We start from the raw sequence: 23,034 nt of genomic DNA, 5'->3' as shown, positions 1-23,034 counted from the left end.
GGCTTCCCTCATCTGGTGCAGACAGCTCCCTGCACAGACATCACCCCCCTATTGCCTCTGGTTCCCATGGGTAGGGAGAACTGAGTGCCTCCTTCAGAGCAAACGCATCTCTGCTATTTCAGTGCTGCCTAATGCAGAGGTGCCCCCACAGGTCAGAGAAGTAGGGCCCTGAGAGTCAGGCTGGGAATCAGGGAGAAACCTCCCCAGTCCTGCCCCAAACCCACGTGCTCAGTGGTTTTGCCCCCCACCCACCCTGGGCCCCTGCTTTCTCTTCTTTCAGCTCCTCTACTACCCAGGTCTGTCCTTCAGGGAGTGGATGAAAAAGCATGGGGCTTAGTTACTAAGTAACTCATGAGCCTTGGGCCATGGGGATTCTCTGTGGCCCACGTCCTGAGCAGGGCTACATGTCTGATAGAAGATCTCACGTCATCAGTCTGCTTTCCTAGCATCTCAGGCAACCTGGAGCGGCAGGGGGTGGGGGGGCGGTGGTGGAGAGAGGAGCGTGTGGGTTAGGGGAGAGAAAGGAGTGGGACCTGCAGTGGTGCTCAGCGACCAGCATGCTAATGAAGCCGGTGCTGGTTCTGTTTAATTGTACGCATCCTTCCATTGTTCCACCCTCCGCATTAAGTGGGAAGGGGACGCCAGACTGCCACAGCCTCGTGATATCCCACCCACACTGGCTTTTATCCCAGGGACTATTTTTGACTGTGAACACAGAGCATTTGAATGCCTTTGAAATCAAATGAATGAATAAATAAACAAATACTCTCATGGTTTCCTTAAGCTCTCCCGTGAAATGCTGATTGATTCCTTTATTCCTTTTAGCCCTTGTTATAGGAAAAAAAAAAAATCTTCCTTGCCTCCAGAGGGTTAGCGCCATTAGCTAGGGGTGTGGGTAGAGAGAGAGAGCAGAGAATACTTGTAGGCTTGCCTTGTTCATCTTCTTCTCTCCCCCGGGAGGCTCCTGGCTTCAATTGTTTCTGCTCCCATCTCACAGAAGCCAGAAAAAGGGAGTTTGCTTCTTTCCTTTCCTTGGTAGGGTTCCTCCAAGCACAGAGAGAAAGCATCGCTACCAGTGTGGCTGTGCAATTTGAGGGATGGGAATGGTGGGAGGCCGGTGTGTCTTTTCAATTAAAATGCTTCCAGTTATATCTGACTTAAGATCAGGGAAGCCCAGCTTCAAATCTGAAGGAAACTGGAACTCGATGTCTTATGGTTTGAAGAAGAGACACTTTTAGCAGCTGGCGAGTGGATGACATGTTGAGCTCTCCAATGGTCTGGATGCGTGAGCAGGTGTCGGCCTCTCTGCCTCCATCAGACTCAATTATCTCATCCATAAAATGGGAATACGCTCTCCTTTTTGGAGAGGACTACAAGGGTTGAGAAGGAAGCAGCTGGAGTTAGGGCGCCAGGTCCTCCGGTGGTGTTTATCCCCAGCCCTAACCAGGTGGCATTGGGTGTCCCTGCAGATTCACCTACACGCTTGGGGAGGGCATGTGGCTGCCGCTCAGCAAAAGCTTTGTGATTCCACCTGCTGAACTGGCCATCAACCCATCAGCAAAGTGTAAGACAGACATGACAGTGATGGAAGATGCTGTGGAGGTCCGGTGAGTCCAGCCTCGGGGCCCCGAGGCACGCGCTGGGTTTGGGAGGCTGAGTGAGAAACTCCCCGAAGGTCCCGAGCGCTGGGAGAGGAGTCAAGCTGGAAGGAGAAGCTGGCAGGCTGCCTTCCGCTTCCCCAGATGCAGTGCCAAGGTCTAGTCTATCTGGGTCAATATTGCACACCCCAAGGCTCATGCACCAAGAGAGGACATAAAATGAGAGTTTGTAAGCACTTCTACGGCCCCTCAGGACTGACAGGCAATAAAATGTTAATTTCTTTGCCTGAGTTTAGACCTCCTTCTTTGACCAGGTGTTACTGCCTTGGCTGATTTCCCAGAGATGGAGAATGTCTATAATTTGTTAGTTCAAGGCTCCAAGACTGGTTGATCTTTAGTATTTGTAAGAGAGAGTGAGACATGATCTGGTCGGCCAGACAGGAACATGGGATGTGAAGCTACCTGTTGCACCTGGCGTCCCCTGACCTCCTCCCACCTCCTGCCGCTTCTTCCCACAGAGAGGAGCTGATGACCTCGTCCTCCTTCGACAGCCTGGAGGTCCTCTTAGACTCGTTTGGACCAGTCCGTGATTGCAGCAAGGACAATGGGGGCTGCAGTAAGAACTTCCGTTGCATCTCAGATCGCAAACTGGATTCGACCGGCTGCGTGGTACGTCTGCCCTGTTGAGCTTGTAATTTCAGAAAGTGGGGCCACAGGATAAGACACAATGAAGATAGAGGTGGAAACAGTGTGAGTAAAACAGAGGGGCAAGAGTGATTCCTCCCTAGCTTTGACTACTGTCTAGTCTATGTTACGAATTTTCTTTTGACAGAGCTAAGGAGCTAATTACCAGCCATTGAATCTAGAGGTATTTATGCAGCACCTACTGTGTGTACTGTAACTATCCAAGGAAAATGTCATGAACTGTGTAGCATGGTTCTTTCTTTCTTAATAGTCTTGCACTCTAGTTGATGAGCGATATCCTCAAACAATTTGAGAACTAATTAACTGCTCAATGGTAAAATATTGACTCCAATAGGAAATAGACTGCATTTACTACAATAGGAAATTCTAGAAGACGCCTACCTTTGTTTAGAGTCAAATTACATTGACTTAATAGGAAATTTTAGAAGATACCTACCTAAGTCCAGAATGATAAAAAAAGTAAGTTATGCCAGGAATGGCAGAGAAACAATAAAAATACATCCCCTTTGAAACTATGGCAATGAACTCTTGCTTCACGAAAGGTGGTTTCCTACTTTATTGGTTCTAGTCCATGGGGTCGAAAAGAGTCAGACACAACTGAGTGACTTTCACTTTCACTTCATGGGCTTTGACGATGTACAAGCTGTGTGATGCTATGACATACAAAGACTGTTTGGGCTGGAGTGGACTAAGCTCCATGCCATGCCATGGATGTGAATACTGGTAGACCCGCGTAGGTGAATGGAGGCAGGAGCAGGTGGGCAAGTCTGCTGGTGCCTTTATGTTGGTCATTTTCTTGCCCATCAACACTATCAGTTTTCAGCCTTCCCTTCTCTTAAGGATGGAATGATGCAGTCCTCACAGAGAGGAAAGGGAATGGGGCAGAGAAGAGAGACAGGAATGCTGTACACAAAGTTGGCATGAAGGAGTGGAAGAGGTGATTAAATGAGACATGTTGTTATGCAGTGTTTCCAGGCAGAGCTGGGAGCTTCCAGCTCTAGGGAGGATATAAGGTTCATCTTGCTTCCCAGTCTGGCAGCTGTGCTCTTGTAAAGGGACCCAGAGCAGGGGCAAGCTGGGAAGATGCTGGGCCAGTTCCATCCTTCATACCCCCCACTTCCTTGTCTCTGAGCACCTGCTCTGTGCAGGGAGCTGTTCTCCATCAAAGATGGATATGTACTGGGTGCAGAGCCCTGAGACCTCCCCAGTGTTCATAGATTGGGCAGCAGTTGACAGGAGCCTGATTCTCCTGAGAAAGACAGAAAATGAAGAAAAAGGAAAGAGAACGACTGGAGGGGCAGGGAGGTGGAGGACCTGGCCAGTCCATCAAAAAGAAGAGAAGACAGAGAAGACTACCAGGAAACAAAGAAAAGTGCTCTTTAGGTCATGTCTCCCAGAAGCAGTCAGTAGTAAGTGGATGTCCTGGGTGTTCCCCAGCTTCCTATTCCACCCTCAGTTGTCTTAAGCAATGAACTTCCCAACTGGCCCCCTCGGGAGACAGTCTCACTGTCTAATGGAGTTCCCAGCCGGGACAGCTGTTGTTGTTTTTTGTTCTTTAACAATTCAACCTGCATTTCCTCATCCAGATTTTAACCTTTCCTTCCTTGGTGCTCTCTCGGTGGGTCGTTCTAAGTACTGAAACCCTGCGTGTGCACGTATGTACACATCCCTGCCCTCAAGTGAGTCTGAGTGTGCCCACACATACACACACTTGCACATGGACCTATTCCCCATCTCTTCCCGCTCCTCTGCCCCTATTCCCCATCTCTTCCCGCTCCTCTGCCCCTTCTCAGAGCCCCCCGGGGTTTGCCTGTCAGCTGCCTTCTGTTGGTGATCCTAGGCCCTTCCACTTGGCATACTGCTGTGCTGATGTATTTTTGTACCTTTGACTCTGTGATCTGTGAGACGGAACTCGCAGGAATAGTTACGATGAATATGCATTTGCTGTAGGACTGCTGTATTTACGAATCGGAGCCACTGAGAAGTCACCCAGTTACACCGGAGCTTGGCATTAGCGTAAGACTTTGAAGTCAGTGGTCCACGTGGCTCTTGGAGGGAGGAGGGGGCCAGGCCCATTCAAGTGACTGCTTCTCATTGGCCGTGAAGCCCAGGATCCCTGAGAAGGGAAGGCTGGGACTTGAAAGCTGACCACATCATAATCCCATGACCCTACTGAGGACACTGAGCCTGAGCTGACTCCACCGAGCAGCACCCTCCTAAAGCCTCGTCGTCTTAGCACAGCAGCCCTATGTCATCAGGAGGTGGGCTGGGGACAAGGGCATCAGCTGTAGCACCTGCACTTTTGGGGGAGAATCGGCTGCCTTCCTCCTCTCCATCCACAGCAACCCTGGCATTCAGTTCTCTGGGTGCTGAACTGAAAGGCTTCCCCAGAAAGGCTTATGCTTATGAAAGGAGAGGAGGCACTCAGAGCCCGCTGGCCCTGACGGGATCTGGAAAGGGGACAGAGATGTGGGGAGAGACCATATTCAACCACAAATTTTCCTGACTGAATTCAAGCCAGACAGGTGGGGTGGTCCACATTGGCTGCTCAACCTTCCTTCTTTCTAGGAAGGCAGGGCACGTCTCTCTGCTATGCATGGACTCCCACAGGGTTAATTGCTACTCAGTTAATTGCCCTGTTGTTTATATAGTCTCTGGGGACAGGAAACAAATGCCCGTGAAAGGCATAGCCCTGTATCAGCCTCAGTCCACTCTGTTCCAAAACAAACCACACTCCATGGCAGGATTGCTAAACCCAGGAATGGTTCCCAGAGCAGAGATCCACCCTCTACCACCCCGGACAATGGGTCTTACTGCTTCCCATTGCCCCTATTGTGCCATGGTGGGTGGGAGCAGTGGTTACCACCTGTATGGCAGGAGGGTGCTGTGCTCTGTTTGGTGGAGCCCCAGGCCGTCCTGCAGAGTCCCTGAGTTAGTGGCCTATGCTGCTGTGACAAATGACCCCAGGTTTGATGGCCTAAAACAGTAGCCGTTTTCTTATCTCGGTAGGTGAGAATCCAGTTCTGTGTCACTGGGCTAACACCGGGGTGTGAGCAGGGCTGTGTTCCTTTCTGAAGGCTCCATTCCTGGCCTTGTCCCACTTCCAGGGGTTGCCAGCACTTGGGGACTCATGGTCCCCTTCCACCATCTTTAAATCAGCTTTGTTGCGTTTTCCGGACTGTTCTTCTGTAGCACTTCTTCTCTTCTGCCCTCCCTCTTCCCCATTAAGGACTCCTGTGATTCCCTTGGGCTCACTTGGATAATCCAGGATCATCTCCTCATCTCAGGAGCCTTAAAAAGCCCCTTTTGTCACAGGTTCCGGGGATTATGTCACAGACATCCTTGGAGACAGCAGTGGAGACTGGGGCTGCCTTGGTGGGTAGAACACCAGTCTCCTCTCTCCCAGCTTGAACCAGAGCATCTTCCTTCTTATCAAGCCTACTTGTTGAGGTTTAATGTAAGGCTTTATTTGAAAGTTTGAAAATTATTTCCAACACTATAAAACTATATAAAAAAACACTATAAAATGGAAAACCTGTGCCCTAATGCTTCTTCCTTATCTTCACACTCATCCTGACAGTGCCCCTCCGCCCCAGATGCCTTCTGCTTCGGGAGGTGTCTGCACATGCAGAGATGGGCAGACTGTGGCCTTGGAAGGAAGAGGTCTGCTGTCCCGCTTCTCGTGTATTGAACACATGACCTTCCTTGCCAGAGCATCATACTCTAATGAGCTTTGAATTACCCAGCGACCCTGCCGCCCTTCTGTCCACTTGCTGTCCGCAGTGGTTTCCCATGAAATGTGTCATTTCGCCTCTACTGGAGCGCAGCTACGCAGAGACCATTACAGATGACCATCTCTCTGTAGGACAGTAAGCAGAAGGGTCTGCCTCAGAGGCTTTCAGAGAAGTAAGGGCAGGATGTTGAAATATAAATTTCATTCCATCATCAAACTTTTCCCCCTTGGGAGAAGTACTGCATGGCTTGCGCTTACCTGTCCCCATCAAACAGCGAGGGAAATCATTATTTATGAGACGAATAAGACTGCTGTGTTGTAAAAAAAAAAAAAAAAGCCTATTTTGAGTAGGAATTATAATTGTATATCTTATGAATCATCCAGGTAAAGCGAGGCAGGCTCAGCTGCAGAAAAGTGGTTCCTCTTCTCTCAGGGGCCCTGAAGACACCCCGTGTCCATCAGTCATATTCATCTGCCAACAGGGCCTTCATCTCATAGTCTGGAACTGAGGTGTGTGTGTCTTAGGCTGAGTGAGATTTGACTAGACTCCCAAGTAATTAATCAACCAAAAAGCATTGGTAGAAACAGAAGGAAAAGACAGAGAAGAAAAGGAGTTGAATGGGGAAAATCATTTTAATCTCATTAGCACATTGTGCTTTAGACCAGTAATAAGTCAAGAAGCCATGAGCATCTCGTGAAAGATGATTAACCTTGTGTATTTTAGGGGTCACTGAAATATGAGCTCATTTATTAGGCCCTCTTGATGGGGGAGGGTTGTTGCCATAATAAATGGAGTTTTCTTCCTGGGACTGCTAAATGTAACCTATGCACAAAGACAGGTTAAGATCTGACCTTGGAGCTCAATCCTGATCAAAAAGTTCTCTTTTTTTTTTTTATTAAAAAAAGTTTTTGCTTTTATTTTGACTACGGGGTCTTTGTCGTGGGGCGCAGGCTTCTCTAGCTGCAGCACAGGGTCTTTCTGTGATGCACTTCATGTGGGATCTTAATTCCCTGACCAGGGATCGAACCTGCATCCCCTGCATTGGAAGCATGGATTCTCAACCACTGGACTACCAAGGAAGTCTCCAGGCAGTTCTCTTTTAAGGAAGAAGTGGAGGCATTGTCCACAAGCCAGGAGAAGAGAGTAGCCAGTCCTTGAAGAGGGAAACTACAAACTCCTCCTGGAGGCAGGATTTCTCTCCTGACAACTTGTCTCTGGCTTCAAAGACTTCTAGGAAAAGGCCATGATTTAGAGCCTATAGTTGCATTGTATTTACATACAGATTTTTTTTCATTTTTAAAAAATTTATTTATTTTAATTGGAGGCTAATTACAATATACATGCAGATTTTGAGAATCTCAAAATGTGATGACAATAGCCCAATAAATATTTAGGCTAAAACAGAAGCAAATTTATACCATGGGAAATTGATTAATTAGACTCCTTGGGGATGGGAATTCTAGTTCAACAAGGGTTAAGAAGAAAACTATTTTTGGTTTCAGCTTTTTTTTCTTTTCTGGAAATCTTTCAGAAATGTTTTACTTTGAACTGCAACCCAAGTAAGTTACAGTGCAGTAAAGATAATTGCATCTTTTTTAGTGATTGAGGATCTTGTCTTGCCTTCATGGTCATTGCTTTGAATGGTTTGCAGTGTTTTGTCCTATAAATATATGTACCCATAATACAGTGTGTTTGTGTGTGTGTGTGTGAAGAGGAGAGAGAGAGAATATCAGACTGAATCTACAAATCCATAATTGATTCCAGAATGTACTCTAGGAGTTGCTTAAGACAATCAGATAAACAACACATCTGCAGGATTTCTTTATTTTGTTGACACATTGACTTATTTTTTAGTGATCCCAAGATCCAGGTTTTTTTCACACTTGAGAAGCAGCATGGCCGAGTGGAAGAGACACAACTGAACTTTGGGGTCAGATAGAACTAGATCCAAATTCTGATTCTGCCATTTTCCACCTCTGACTTTAAACAAGTTACCACTGAATCCTTCAGAGTCTAAGTTTGTTCTTTTATGAAATGAGCGGGGAAAAGTCTAATTGTGTAGTTAGGACTGAAGATAATTTATGTAGATTGTTCTGCACATAGAATTGCTTAATTCCCAATAGCTGTTATTATTATTTTTAGCTTTGCTTAGGAGAAAAGAATATCCAGCTTAGACAAAGCAACTAACTCTGTCTTCTTTCCAAATCTCCTGAGAAAGTGTAAACATCAGGTGGTCCAATTTGGCACAGTGATGGTTATCTGACACCAGGGCCTGGCAAGATGCCCATGTGCTAGGTTTGGGGCATTCTGGAACAAAGCCTGCTCGGGTTTCTTTGGTGACATCTTTGTCAAACATCACACTTGATGGGGCATTCTGAAACAAAGCAGGTGGTTGAGAAGATGGGGAGTCCTGGCTGATGACTGAGATAGCTAGCTGGTACAAGGGTTGAAACCACATGAGGTGGGAATAACAGGAGCACCAGCTTAGTCTCTCTGACGGCTTTTCTCAAGCTTCATAGAAGGAAAAAAAAGAACTAGTGGCAACCAATGCAGCCCATTTAATTCCAATCAAACGTCTATGTTTCAGTACCCACATCCATGCCTGGGCAGCCTCACAGCGGTGAAGCCAGCTCCCTTCTGGTGCCACATCTGGCCTAACAGCTGGGTGGCCAAGGAAATGGATGAGTTGGGGAGGCTAACAGAATGTGGGGTGCAATCCTCAGCTGCCTCGTTTGCTTGTTTACCAGCATCTGAAACATCTGGGTTCGCATGGCACGAGGAAGCCCTTGGAAGCATCTTTAAATGCTGTCACTTCCAGCACTCCAGCTGGCTTCATGGGGAGAGAGGGGATGGACCAGGCTGGAAGCCTGGCAGGCCCCTGGTTGGGGTGGGGGGGGGCATTTGTTTGGGAAATTGCAAAATTAGTGTCAGCAAACAGTGCGCATCCTGCTGTGATCTTCAACTGGGAAGCATGGAGGGTGGGCAGGTGGGTTTTCAGGGCCACACCTGCGACAGCTCCAGGCTACTAGGCCAGGATGCTTGGCAACCAGGAGCAGGAGCTAGCCAGGCAGCAGGGCAGGAGGGGCAGTTTTTAACAGGGTTCCACTGAGTTTTTAAAGGCATTTTTTGGTTTGGTTCCAGTTTTGAAGGAGTGTGTTAGGTAGCTGATAGTAGGTCAGATTTAGACAGACCTGCCCAGCTCTGCCCTATACAGACTGCTGCACCCTGGGCAAGTTATCTGTCTCCTTCCATCCTATTGGAGATAATCCGTTGTAATGCAGACATACAGCCTCTATTGCATAGACAGAGGAAGTGGGTTGGCAAAAAAAAAATATCCATTGGCTTTTAGATGGAGTCCAGTGAGGTGAGAAGTTTATGCATTAATTGGCAATGATAATAGTTTCCAAGTCTATTAAATGAGAATAATATGGGCTTCCCAGGTGGTGCTAGTGGTAAAGAATCCACCTGCCAGTGCAGGTAAACATAAGAGACACAGGCTCTATCCCTGGGTCAGAAAGATCCCCTGGAGGAGGGCATGGCAACCCACTCCAGTATTCTTGTCTGGAGAATCCCATGGACAGAGGAGCCTGGCAGGCTACAGTTGCAAAGAGTCAGACACAACTCAAGTGACTTAGCACGTAACAAAGCAACAGCTACTAGTAAGTGTTCAGTTTACGGTGACTGTTGCATGAGAGCCTGATGTTGCTGTGAGGTGATGACGGTGCAACCAAGTCATGGACTCCACAGCGAGCCAGCCAGGGTTTTAGGATGGTCTTCCTGTGATCAGCCATATGACATTAGGAAGGTTAAGCTTTCTGTGCCCCAGTGTCTTCACATGTAAATTGAGGATGATCAGCCTGCTTACCTTATGAGATGCTGTGAGGGTTATATAAGTAAGATGTAGGAATGTTGGCCACTGCCTGGCTTACCATGGGTTCCTTGTGAGCCTTCCTACTGCTCCCCAAGCCTCCCTGTCCTCCCTGAGACCTGACCAGTTATCTCTTCCTGGATCACCTCCTTTGCTGTCATTCTTGAGACATTTATGGAGGACATGGCAGTGTAGAAAAAGCTAAATGTTTTACCCTGAGTGTCCAGGGAACTGGGATAAAACCCAAACCCAAGTGTGGCCCCTGTGGGTCCTCAAGGTCACACCCTTGACTGTGAGTCTTCCCCAGGGCATCCTTGAGGCAGGACCTTCACAAGTGCAGCCGCTGTCTCTAGGAGAGCCATCAAACCTCCCTTCCAGGTCACGGAGAAGGTCCACTTCCTTCTTCCAGCTCTCAGCCCTGACTCAGTCCACTTTCTCCAGCACCGCCATCCATCATCAACATTGACAAAGTGCTTTGAAACATAAAAAATAAAGTCCTATCAATCCAAAGTCCAAACAGCAGCACTCCCTGCCCCTTGCCCAAAGGAATCCCTGCGAATGCATTTTAGTTCCGGCCCATTGCTTCTACTCTCCTGCCAGCCTAAGGCCCAGCTGGGAGGCCGGGGCACCTCGGCGCTGTCTTGCCACCGTGCTCCCTTCCAGCCTGCTTGGAGGGATCAGCTTTAATGCAGATGTGTGTGATCTGTGCCCAGGGAGAAGAAGCGAGAGGTCCCTTGCTTTTACAGGGAGTCCAGCATAGTAGGAAATTCGTGCACGACTTACCAGTGTTGACGGCTTCAAGTCTGAGTGCTAAAAATAGGCATCAGTGGCTACACTCTGGTTCCCAGAGAACCCCGGCCCCTGGCTCACCCACCTGTGTGATGCTTTCTGATTGTGCCAGTGTCCCTCCGGACTCAGCCCCATGAAGGACAGCTCCGGCTGCTACGACCGCCACATTGGGGTGGACTGCTCTGATGGCTTCAACGGGGGCTGTGAGCAGCTGTGTCTGCAGCAGATGGCTCCCTTCCCGGATGACCCCACCGTGTACAACATCCTCATGTTCTGTGGGTGAGTCGAGCTGTCCTCGAGGCCAACCTGCTGGCAGGGATGTGGGACTTTCAGAAAAGTAGATCACAGAGAACTGGTCGACCTAGGCCAGCCCTTAGGGTCTGAGGAAACTGCCTTCAGGACTGGAAGAGGAACATTTTTAAAGTCAGAGTTGGGAGGACCCTCGGGGAAAGTCTCGTGTTAGCGCTGACAATTAGGGAAAAACCCCTACATCATTGCCGGCTTACACTAGAATTTCCAAACTGTGTTTTGTGGTGCTATGTTAATTGCTTTGTGACAATAGGATGCTGTGGTCCAAAAGCCTGGGGAAGATTATGTAAAGCTAATCACGTATCAAAGAAGGGACGAGGCGGGAGTGCAGGCATGGTTAAATTCTGCCGCTGAAGTCCCAGCATTTGGTGCAGCCATACTCCCTCAGACGCAGACGATCTTCAGTGTAAAGAGCCGTCTCCCGTGGAGCGGCTTGGTCCCGTCATTTGTTCTAAGACTCGCCCCATGAGGGCAGGCGATACCACACCATTTTACAGTTGATAAAAATAAGTAATGCACCTGTGAGGTTGAGACCCTCAAGACTGGGGAGTTGCTAAGTGGGAAGATGAGCACTAGAATTCAGGCCCTCTCTGGTTTTTCAAAAATTCTGCAGTTCCCTCAAAATTTAAATTTATACCACTGGCTGGAATTATATTTAAAAATATTTTCATGGTGTATTTATAAAGTAAGTAAAGATTTGGCCTGTTCTTCTGCAGCCGTGGTTTCCTCCCCCTCTTCCTCCAGCTCACCTCCCCCACCTCATTCCCTGTCTGTCTTCTCCTGCCTGTCAGGGAGAGCACTGATTTTATGCCACATACCCTGTTGGCCACAGGGCTGCAAAGATGAAGGACATGTAGTTCTTGTCCTCAAGGATCTCACAATCCAATAGGCTTGCAATGCAAATCAGTGTTTATAGGAATAAAGCTATGCTGGATTGTTGCTAAAAGCCAGTGCCTGCCTTGAATAATAATCATGAGAACATTATTCAGCGGACTAGTAATGTTATTTTATTGTATTTCATTTTATTTTCTTTCTTTGCAATTGAGCAATATTCCTGTTTAGTTTTTTTTTTTTAAATCCCATTCCATAAATGGAAGCTTGATCTCTATTTTAATGCCTCTATAATGGTATCATTATGATTGACCCACTTCAATTAATGAAGTAAATGTAGCCAAAGTTGCATCACACTCATTTATTTAACAAACGTGTCTGAACACCCACTCTGTGCAGACAAACTAGTTAAATGTCACGTGTAGGAGACAGAGCAGGATGTGAGGTCTGTTCTCCTCCCTCTCAGAGGAGTTTACAGTGGGACGCACAGCCAGGGCAACAGAGGATGGGATGGTTGGATGGCATCACTGACTCAATGGACATGAGTTGGAGCCAACTCCGGGAGATAGTGAAGGACAGGGAAGCCTGGCAGGCTGCAGTCCATGGGGCTGCACGGAATCAGACATGACTGGCCAGCTGAACAACAATGTGCAGCCATGAGCACAAATTATGGTGGAGTTGGGGCAGGGGGAAGGGCAAGTTGTTGAGATGCTCAGGGTGGACTGAGAGGGAACCTTCATTCCTTTGTGGGTCTCAAGCCAAGTCTGTTGCTTAGACCATGCAGTAGGTCCCTAACTGGACTTTTCTTTCCTATTTCATCAGGATTTGGTACACATGTATATTTAGCACTCTCCAAGCCACTATATATATAGCCTGCCAAAAGAAGTCCTTGATTTGAGGTTCTTTAGGAAGACCAAATCACATGCGCTTGTAATTAAAGTGCTCTGCTTACACCTGTTCACACGATATATAAATGGTAAATGGGGGATGCAACAACGTTGCCTTAACATAGGCTCCATTTGTACCTCTGCTAATGAGGATAGCAACATTTAATGAGCACCTATTAGAAGCTAGGCACCTTCTTTATCTTATGCAAACTTCTCAGTAATCCAACAAAGCAGCTACTGTTTTTCCCACTTTTACAGATGTGGAAACTGGAGCTCTTGAGAGGTCAGTCAACTGATTCAAGGTCATTCAGTAAAGGGCAGCAGTATTGCCATGATAAAATTGCTTCTCAGCACTTAAAACTATGATTATTTGTTCCTCTCTTAAAACAGAGGTCTTTATCTTATTGCAACATTTACTGTAGATAGCAATAAATGATGTGTTTTAATGTCATGGATATCTATAAATTCTAAATTTGGAATGCTTCTAAGGAGAGACCCAAATTAAATCAATATGCTTTTAAAATGACAGCTTTATCAAAATATTTCTTACTTGAAGGAACAAATTATGTTCTTCTCACTAGAACTACAAATAGAGCCCCATTAATGACTTATGGGTCATTGACCCATATTTACCAACATTAGTATTGCTCTTCCATTAGAGTAACTGCACATGCTTAATGCGGAGGACACCCAGGAGGTGTCCACACAGCATGTCCTAGTAACTATTTCATTCAGGAAGGCTACTCTGAATGAAGGGGGAGTTAATACAGGTTGATCTTGTGTTTGGACACATTCAAACAGAACACAGCTGCAAGATGATCAATCTTTTTAATTTCTTAGTTGACTTGTCACAGGACCAGATTAGAAGGTTATTAATTTGTTAAGTGTCATTCTTTTTGCTGCCTAATTACCCTCCAAACAAATACAGGGTCTGACCATATAGATTGTTCTGGAGAAAGGCTTTAGAACATCTTGGATTTAAATGTGTCTACTCACATGGTAAAACAACTATACTCCAATTAAAAAAAAAAAAAGGTTTCCAAGGAGTGGGTGATAAATATGTTAATTCATTTATAAGCTTATCTCCAGTGTTTCTTACCATATCTGGGAAATCATACATATAGAGGAGAGAAAACTGCAGAGCTCTGGAAAGCACTTATCGGCGGAGGAAAGGTGAGAGGTTCTGTATGATCACATAATGCAAGGAGACTCCATTTATAGACCTAAGAAACTGAGTTATAAAGGGGACAAAATCAATTCAGGATACTCACAATCTTTGGCTATCCAACACTCTTCTGAAGGCATTTTTTTTCCCCCAACCTAGGAGTTGGCTGCATGGCTTATTGATGGAATAACTTCTTATCTTGAGTTTTCCACTATGCTAGATGCATCGAGGATTACAAGCTTGGTGTGGACGGACGCTCTTGCCAACTCATCACGGAGACATGCCCAGAGGGAGGTGACTGTGGGGAAAGCAGAGAGCTTCCCATGAACCAGACCCTCTTTGGGGAGATGTTCTTTGGTTACAATAACCATTCCAAGGAAGTGGCGGCTGGACAGGTGCTGAAAGGAACGTTCAGGTGAACCCCACATCCATAGAGCTGGTCATTCAGGGCTGTTGATGAATCTTGTCCCTGATGGGCCATAAAGCCAGCATAAAGTCTTGTATCTTGGATCCACGTAAATGCAACCCTAAAAGGATAGGTTACTTTCTGCCCCCTGGTCTTTTCTAGGTTTATACTCCTTCTTCCAGAACCCAAGAACCATGAACAGTGCAGTGTTAAGTAAATTTTTACCTTGTCCAGGCAGGGACTATAAGATTTTCCATGGAAGCCACCACAAAGTGCCCAGGTTCTGTCATCCCTCTGAGTCTTGGCATGTGAGTCAATCTAGAATAAGTCCCCGTTTTGGTCCAAGAATCCCTGAGGGACCCTGAGATCCTTACAGGGAATATTCAAGGTCCTGCCTTTTCCAACTACAGAGAGTGTGGGTTTTCTTCATATACTTTGACCCAAACAATATATTGCAAAAAATTGAATGCAGAGGTGAGAATTCAGCTGTTTTCTATAAAGTCAGACATTTAAAAAATTTGCAAAAAATGTAAAGTATTGCCACTTGTCATCATTATTCAAAACAAGTTAATATTAAATGGGTTTATTACTGTCATTTAAAATGGATCAATAAGTATTTTTAAAATTTTCTTTCATTTTATAATATGAAATTGATAAATGGTAAGTGTTGATAGATATACAAAAAAAACCTACTTGGAGTATTCAGTTATTTTTTAAGAGTGTAAAAGGATCCGGAGAACAAAATGTCTCAAACCACTGACTTAGACTATTTCTAGGAGATTCTCCATTTGAGCCCTGTCCTTCATCTAGCTTAGGTTATTTGAGCACATCTTCCTCAGAACCCATGCATTTCAGATAGATGATGATGAAAGTGTTATAATATGGACCAGCAATTGATAGCAAGCTGGGTCTGGGTTCTTACAAGAAAAAAACAGATAGTCAATTTTTGAGCTAGTTCTTAGAGTCAGCCGCATTTTCTGTTACAGACAGTAGACTTTATAAAATTTCTCCTCTTATCCTGGGACCTCGTTTGCCAATGGCAAGCAGTGAGGTCTCATGGGAAATATTGTGGCTGCATTTGCTCTGTGGAGAGGGGCTCAGGGAGTAAGAACTGGAAGGGAGGGAAGAATATTCTCTATCTTGTAAGTAGACCTTTTCAGCAGGTTTGTTTCTCATCTCCCCCAGCCCTCACCTTACTTCTCACACTCGAATCTTACTTGAGACATGTACACTGAGCGGGGTTCACCACGAGGGGAATATTTGGTCCACTGTGGGTTGAGATACAGCTCCCCCACTGACAACCGGGGCTCACCTGAATACTCAGAGATGAAAGTCTGCCTCTGTTTTCAGGCAAAACAACTTTGCTCGAGGTTTAGACCAGCAACTGCCAGACGGTCTTGTGGTGGCCACTGTCCCCCTGGAGAATCAGTGCCTGGAGGAAATCTCGGAGCCCACTCCAGACCCCGACTTCCTGACTGGTGAGTGTACCATGCACCTTACTTAACTGGCAGAAGCAAGCAGCTCTCTGTGACCTTAGGAGCTCAAGAGTCTTGACCTTGCTTATCTTGGTTTCAAAGCCTGTGATTTCCTTTATACATGCTAAAAAGCTCAGTCCTAAAACTGAACATCAGCAGGATTATTTGTCAGTAAAACAGCCAATATTATTACATAATTATCTGCAAAAAGGCCATAATAATACCTTTCCCTGCTAGCTTTATTGGGATGCTTTGAAAACAAATGAGATAATAGATATGTAAGAGTGAAGAGTTCTCAATGGATTAGAGGAAGTGACCGGGTCAAGAGTAGAGGTAGAAAGAAGGTGGATGGCTTCCAGGCTGAATATCTATCATGTGGATTGCTGGGTTTCCCTGACAAGCGCCTAGAGAGCAGTGTGAGGGAATAGAAAGTGATAGAGCTTCGTTGTCAAATGACCCTGAGTCTGACTGTCAGATGAGTCCTAGCTCTGCTACATTTCAGCTGTGTGACAGTAGACAGCACAGTCTCTCGGGGTGTCATGGCCCCCGTTGTAAGATGGAGATCATAGCAACTGTTCCTCAATGTTGTTTTGAGCCCAGTGGCACTCCTCTCCTGGGCTCATTATGGGTGAAGGTATGGGGTGCTTGGGAGAGGTGGGCATACCTGGGGATGCTTCTCCATTCTGTGCCACTGAAGACCCCAGTGAGTGCCTCCTGGACCAAAGAAGACACTTTAGAGGTTTCCAGAGACCCATAAGATGCAGCCATCTGGGAACTTGGCATCACTTACTAGAAGACTGGACACGAGCTCGTCTGCTGTCAGCTTTGGTCAATTCTCCATGCTCCTCTTCCTTCTCCATTCTATGTCTTCCTTATTCTAGACCTTTAGCCCTTTTATTACCCCCTTTTCTGAAGAATGGCTTGAACTGAATGTGAGCCTTTTTCAGATATCATGTCTGAAACATTCCTTTAGACTGGAATGGGATTAAAAGCAGGTCCATCTGAGGTAGCATAGCGCAGTGAATACCAGCTCAGCCTCTGGAGCCTGACAGCAGTTCTCAGCTCTTCACTGGCTGTGCAATCTGGGACAAGTTACTTACCTTCTGTGTCTCAGTTTTTTTTACCTGTAAAAAAGGGATGTTATAACATTGCCTTTCTGATAGGATTAGTATAAAGAACAAATATTTGTAAGGTTTTTAGAGCAGTTCCTGATGCATAGTGAGATGAATGCTTAGTAAATAAATAAATATACCAAAGGAGAAAGAAAATATGGGCCCTCAAGCTCTCAAATTGTGTCTCCCTTATAGCAGAAGGAAAGAGAACAAGAGAGAAAACAATTAGATATTTTCTGTACTGGAAATAAATCTAAATTACCTGCCTTCTAAAATATTGGACACATGCACATGTGCCCACACACACACACACACACACACACCCCTCTGAAAAAATTAAAGTGCACCTCTGGGTGTATTACTGCAGCCTACATTGCTAGTGTTTGGCAAGCTGGTTTTCTTGTTTCCATGTCGTTTGCTGAGAAACACTTCCTGAGCGTGTGTAAAATGCCTTGTGAAGGAGGTGTGAGATGGCACACAGAAGCGGGACAGGCTCCACACCACCGATAAACCACCCGGCTTCTGTTTAGTGAGTCACCAGGACAACTTGCTCACAGGTTAGAACTTACACGGAAGTGAGGAGCTGGGCTTCAGATGCCAGGCTGGAGGACGCAGTCCTGGATGCTACCTGAACTTTGGGGCTGGGGGGAGAACAGGTCTGAGAAACATCAAGAAAACATGTGTCTGAATCTCCATCTTTGGAAATAAGAAAAAGATCCAAACTTGGTTCTCGTCCACAAGGGGTATATCTTTCTTCCCCATGTCCTTGGACCCCTCCTGGTTTGGCATATCTGAGGCCAAAGGAGAAGGATGTCCTGGTTGGACACTTCCTTTTTCAGGGTTTGAGGCAATGGCATTCCTAAAAGTATAGAGAGAATTTTTTTTATGACCTGCTAATTTTATTCCCAGCCTTTTATTTTTTAACCTACTTTGATTAAAAAGTGATACCAGTTAGACTAAGAGTAGGTATTTCCTTTGACATAAGAAGGAATCAGTCTTGTTTTTTCAAAGCTTGGAATAACTAGAAGAATCAGTTAAAAGGGGGACTTCCCTGGTGATCCAGTGGCTAAGATCCCATGCTCCCAGTGCAGGGGACCCAGGCTCTACCCCTAGTGAGGAAACTAGATCCCACATCCTGCAACTAATTGCATGCTGCAGTTGCCAATGCAAGAGACACAGGTTTGTTCCCTGGGTGGGGAAGATCCTCTGAAGTAGAAATGGCAACCCACTCCAGGCTTCTTGCCTGCAAAAGTCCATAGGCAGAGGAGCCTGGCTGGCGGGCTGCAGTACTCTTGTAGCCACACATTCCGGTAAACAAACTCACTCAGAAAGACAATGCAGATAGTGGAGTGCAGTTTATTACACCGGCGGGCCCAAAGCAGAGTCTCCTCTTGGCCAAGGACCTTTTTGTGAAAACCTTATATACCCTAAGTGTACTTGTTCAAACCCATCTCCCCAAATTCCTTGAAACTAGCCTGGACAAGGTAAAAGAGAGATACGATCAAAGTTAACCCATGATTCACGTGTCACAAGACTAGATAAACAGTGGATATTTATCAATAGGCCTGTGGTCACATCCTGATAAACATAGTGGAATTTACCACTTTGTTCTGTTACAGAGATAATTAGCATATTCTTTTAGGCAATGGGGAGTCCAAGTCCAAGTCCTGAGGCTCTTTTATCTGGGACCTCTGGTTTTCCATTGGTATGCCATTTCTATAGACACCGGGCACAAAGTTCAGAATCCATTGGGAGGGTGACCATGCGTTTAGCCTAATGTTCGCAGCCTGGCCTAAGATGGAGTCAGGCTCTGTTTTCTCCTTCAGTACATGCGGCTGCAAAGAGTCAGACACAACTGAGGGACTGAGCACACACACACACAACTAAAAGTAAAACGATTCCCTGTGTGCCACAACTAAGACCAGCCAAATAAATAAATATTTGGAAAAAAAAAAAAAGAATCAGTTAAAGAGACTATTGACCACATTTCTTCCATATTTATTTTCTAGTTCTGGTAGCATTTTAATTATATCTTTTCCTGAGAGTCATACAGAGAATGTCATAGCATGCCTCACTATGCATTATTATAGGTCTAAATCCCCATAAAACTTTAAGCTCACAAGATTTCAGAGCAAAAAATGATCTTCAAATTCTTCAATATCAGCATTTTCAAGCATTTTATTTTATTTTTTTATGAAAAAACAGTGCTCCACTCATAAGTAGGTTATCTTCAGATTCCTTTGGAAAGACTATAGCATCAACCTCTCAGCAATTTGTAACACCTGAGCATGGAAGCGATTCCAAGAAGTCCTGCCCTAAAGAAACACCTTTTACTTAGTCCAGCAATTCCCTAATCTATTTAACTAGAGAATCCTTTTACACATAACAGAATTATAGGCTTAAAGAAAGTACTGGAGGGATTTCCTTTGGTGATCCAGTGGTAAGAATCCGCTTACCAGTTCAGGGGACACAAGTATGATCCCTGGTCCAGGAATTAAGATCCCACAAGACACAGGGCAACTAAGCCTGTGTGCCCCAACTACTGAGCCCACGCACCCTAGAGCTTGTGTTCTACAACAAATGCCACTGCGATGAGAAGCCCACACACCACAATGAAGAAGATCTTCCCGACCTGGGATCAAACCCGAGTCTCCTGCATTGCAGGCAGGCGCTTTACCGTCTGAACCACCAGGGAAGCCCTGGTGGGCTGACTTTATAGAAAACAGCTGAATTCTCACCTCTGCATTCAATTTATTTTAATATATTGTTTGGGTCAAAGTATATGAAGAAAACCCATGCTTTCTGTAGTTGGAAAAGGCAGGACCTTGAATATTCCATGTACAGATCTCAGGCTCCCTCAGGGATTCTTGGACCACAATGGGGACCTAGTCTAGACTGACTCACATGCCACAACTAGAGAAACTCTCCACAACTAGAGAAAACCTGCACACAGTGACAAAGACCCAGTGCAGCCAAAAATATATATATATATACTGGAAAATTACTGATGTATGTGTTTTATCTTGCAGACTTCTTTCCTCCTTATCAAAACAGTTAAAAACTCAAAGTTTTACTAGCCTTTTTGGGTGTTATAAGCGTGTGGAAATAGATGAAGACCAACAAAATGAAAACAAGTAAAGGCTACTTAACACACAGCGAGGGAGTCAGCCACCATCACCTGCTTTTTTGCAGAGACCAAGAGACAGAGAAATAGGAAAGCTGTAAAGTGGAAAAAAAGGAGGGCTTCAGATAGGCACTGACTGGCATGTAGGCTGATGGCAGGTAGGTGACCCAACTAACCAGGAGGGAGGTATTCTTAGGTAAATGTTTAGGAGATGTATTTGACTCTCGCTGGTGGAACCTAACTTGCAAGCAAGAACAAAACTTAGGGAAGCTGTCAGTTATTAATCAAGTCTTAATCAAGTCCTGCTGATTTTGGCTTGATTGTTACAGGAGTTACTGTTTGGCTTGCTGAACTTCTAATAGATAGTGGTCTGACTTCCTACAAGTCTGGCTTAGAGATGGTAGGCTCGCTTCTTGGGCTGGTTGCTGTAGATTGTCAGAGTTCTAGTTTTACATGTGGCCTGGCTATTATCCATTTGATTTTCAGTCTCTCAGTTGAGAAAAGAAGAGAGTGTAGAGGCGGACCAAGGAGGTAGAGGAGGCCACATCCATGGGCATATTGGATGCCATAATCAAGAAATCCTATGTGAAGACTCAGAGCTCTGGGCTTTTTTGGAATTTCTTCAAGTTCATCCAAAGGAAGCAGACTCTTATCTTCAGCACTCTGGGGATTAAACGTACCCTTGACATTTCAATAAAATAACAGGAGTAGACTAAATTCCTTATTTTCTTTCTTCCTCCCTCCCTTCTTTGTCTCCTTCCTTTTTTCTGTTTTCTTTCCTCCTTATCTTCCTTGCCTGCCCGCTTGCTTTCCTTTCTCTTTTCTTCCTTTCCTTCCTTCTTTTCTTCCTTTCCTCCTTTCTTTCTTTCACACAGTTCTATTAAGTCATTCTTTTTTCAAGCATATGAACAGAAAAATAATCTCCTTTCTTGAGAAAATAGATATTTTGTTTGGAAAAAAAGCCATTCACTAAAGTATCCCAAACAATAATAAAAGAAAAAACTAAAACTCACTGCATTGCAAGGGCACACTGGGAAAGAACCCTATGACTCAGCAAGAAAATACATACTTTAAAATATCCCTTTCTTTTTAACTAATGGAAGTATTATCTGTAAGTGAGCACAAAACATCATTTCCCGAGCATTCACAGTTACGTAACTGTTTCCCTGAGTGTGGTGTAGGGTAAATGCACTCAGTAGATTGCTATTTAGCAGTGAAGTAATGGAGTTCAGATGTTTGGCTCAACCTGGCTGAGTGTGAGACGCTGTCACCCCTGCTCACCCCCAACATCCAAGCTTACTTTCTGCTTTCCTCCCTCTGTTGACCTGAACTAAGGCCTGGGAATTTATAACAAAAACATCAGTTAACAAATGTCAGGTTCACCCAGTTAGGGGTAATGATCTGCATGATGCTTCATATTTTCTCCATGGGCTTTTATACCTGTAACTTTATTTTGTCCTGATAACCTACCTATTAAGTAGCCTGGATGAATTCTATTATCCCCTATTTTTCAGATACAAAAACTGAAAGAAATGAGTTGCCGAGCCCCAAGTCACACTGATTGGAATTACAGAATTGAAAAGGAAACCAGGGGTCATCTCAGCTCTGCTGCTCACTTTACAGATGCAACGCTGGGAACCACTAGATCCCCTGGCCAGGTCCCACCTCCTGATTCCCTGCCCTTCTGTTTTCCTGCTAGGAAACAATTCCCTTAAAGGGAATGTTTTCTGATATATTGAAAACAATCTTTATTTATCAGGCTATCTTTTTATTAATAGAGTTTCTGAAATAGCAGCAAGCTGATGAGCTAGCATCACTCGAGAACGTGTGCTTCATAGAACAGTTTTACAAAATGTGCACATTATAACTCTAAGAAAATGTTACCTTGGAGGCCTGTGACTGCAGTCTTATACTTGTAAAGTTAGAATTTCCTTTATATGCTTCTCCGATTAACATAAAGGCTAAAAGCCAGAGTATGCAGAAGTAAAACTGGCATCACAAAGCTTAATGCCCTAAAAGAAGAGCATCTGAAAGGAAGCATACTGAAAACCTTTTCTGAGTTTCAAGTAACTTATCTTTGATTACCTGAGATCAAATTTAAGCAATTGATTCAGTAAGCACCTCTCCTGACCTTTTTTCCCGTTTTTCTTATCTATAATTATTCCCATATGATTCACACAGAAATGGAAATTTGGCAATTACTTAGCTAATTTGATTGGAGTTGACAAGCAGCTTATTAATCCCGCCCACTCTTCATCCAGTTTAGGTACTAAATTAGTTGATTTAGCTCGAAGGAAGCATGGGTCAAAATGGCAAGATAATTCACTATGTGTGTATTATTGCCATTATATTTATGCAGACACACTCACTATCTAAGTTTATCATACCTGTGATCATTATATCTGCATATGTACATATATATATACACACACATACACATACGCATACATTAGGCAGAGAAATGAAGCTAAAATTGACTTTCTAAAGTTAGCAAGGTGATTTCTTTGTTTCCTGTGGCCCTATTATTTTGTTTCTGTAGCATTTTACATTTATAGTAATGACTAGAATTCCAGTAGAATGCCACTCTTTCTCCAAGGTGTTCAAGCAAGAACAGCTCATTATAGCATCACTAAGAGGCTATACAGGGTGTATTAATTGAGAATGACCTTGGGCAAGTAACTTGGCTTCTCAGAGCCTCAGTTTTCCCATTTATAAAAGAGGGACCACACATAAAGTGTGTATCACATGTCTGGCACATTGATGACATTCAGTAGAATGCAGTGGTCCCCAGCCTTTTTGGCACCATTTTCATGGTTTCATGGAAGACAATTTTTTTACAGAGCTGGGAGGGGAGGTGGGTGGAGGGTTGTTTTCAGGATGATTCAAATGCATTACATTTATTGTGTGCTTTATTTCACAATAAAGTTATTACTATTATTAACTTTAATTATATCAGTTTGATAGTAATTATAATAATATTATCAAACAAATTATGATTATGAAATGATAAAAATCATCATCATATGCTATT

General features: G+C 44.7%; 1 protein-coding gene and 1 long non-coding RNA gene across 2 annotated transcripts in view; one reads left to right on the top strand and one right to left on the bottom strand.

Annotated features, from left to right (window-relative positions):
* The window catches only part of LOC129653252 (astrotactin-1), a 117,701-nt gene that overhangs the window by 5,737 nt on the left and 88,930 nt on the right, over positions 1–23,034 (top strand). Inside the window, exons 3-7 of the mRNA XM_055582746.1 lie at positions 1,470–1,607; positions 2,117–2,267; positions 10,807–10,973; positions 14,107–14,301; positions 15,643–15,770. Coding sequence (XP_055438721.1) covers positions 1,470–1,607; positions 2,117–2,267; positions 10,807–10,973; positions 14,107–14,301; positions 15,643–15,770 — 779 coding nt within the window. The remainder of the gene's footprint in view (positions 1–1,469; positions 1,608–2,116; positions 2,268–10,806; positions 10,974–14,106; positions 14,302–15,642; positions 15,771–23,034) is intronic.
* On the bottom strand, positions 7,356–14,187 carry LOC129653257 (uncharacterized). The gene is made up of 3 exons (XR_008715019.1): positions 13,993–14,187; positions 10,780–11,000; positions 7,356–10,378 (listed from the first exon to the last, which is right to left on the bottom strand). It is a non-coding gene; the product is annotated as an uncharacterized LOC129653257 (long non-coding RNA).

This window comes from Bubalus kerabau, chromosome 5, assembly GCF_029407905.1.
Source record: "Bubalus kerabau isolate K-KA32 ecotype Philippines breed swamp buffalo chromosome 5, PCC_UOA_SB_1v2, whole genome shotgun sequence".
NCBI classification, from domain to species: Eukaryota; Metazoa; Chordata; class Mammalia; order Artiodactyla; family Bovidae; genus Bubalus; species Bubalus kerabau.
The sequence above is the reverse complement of the archived record's forward strand: the minus strand, read 5'-3'. Positions and strand labels throughout refer to the sequence as shown.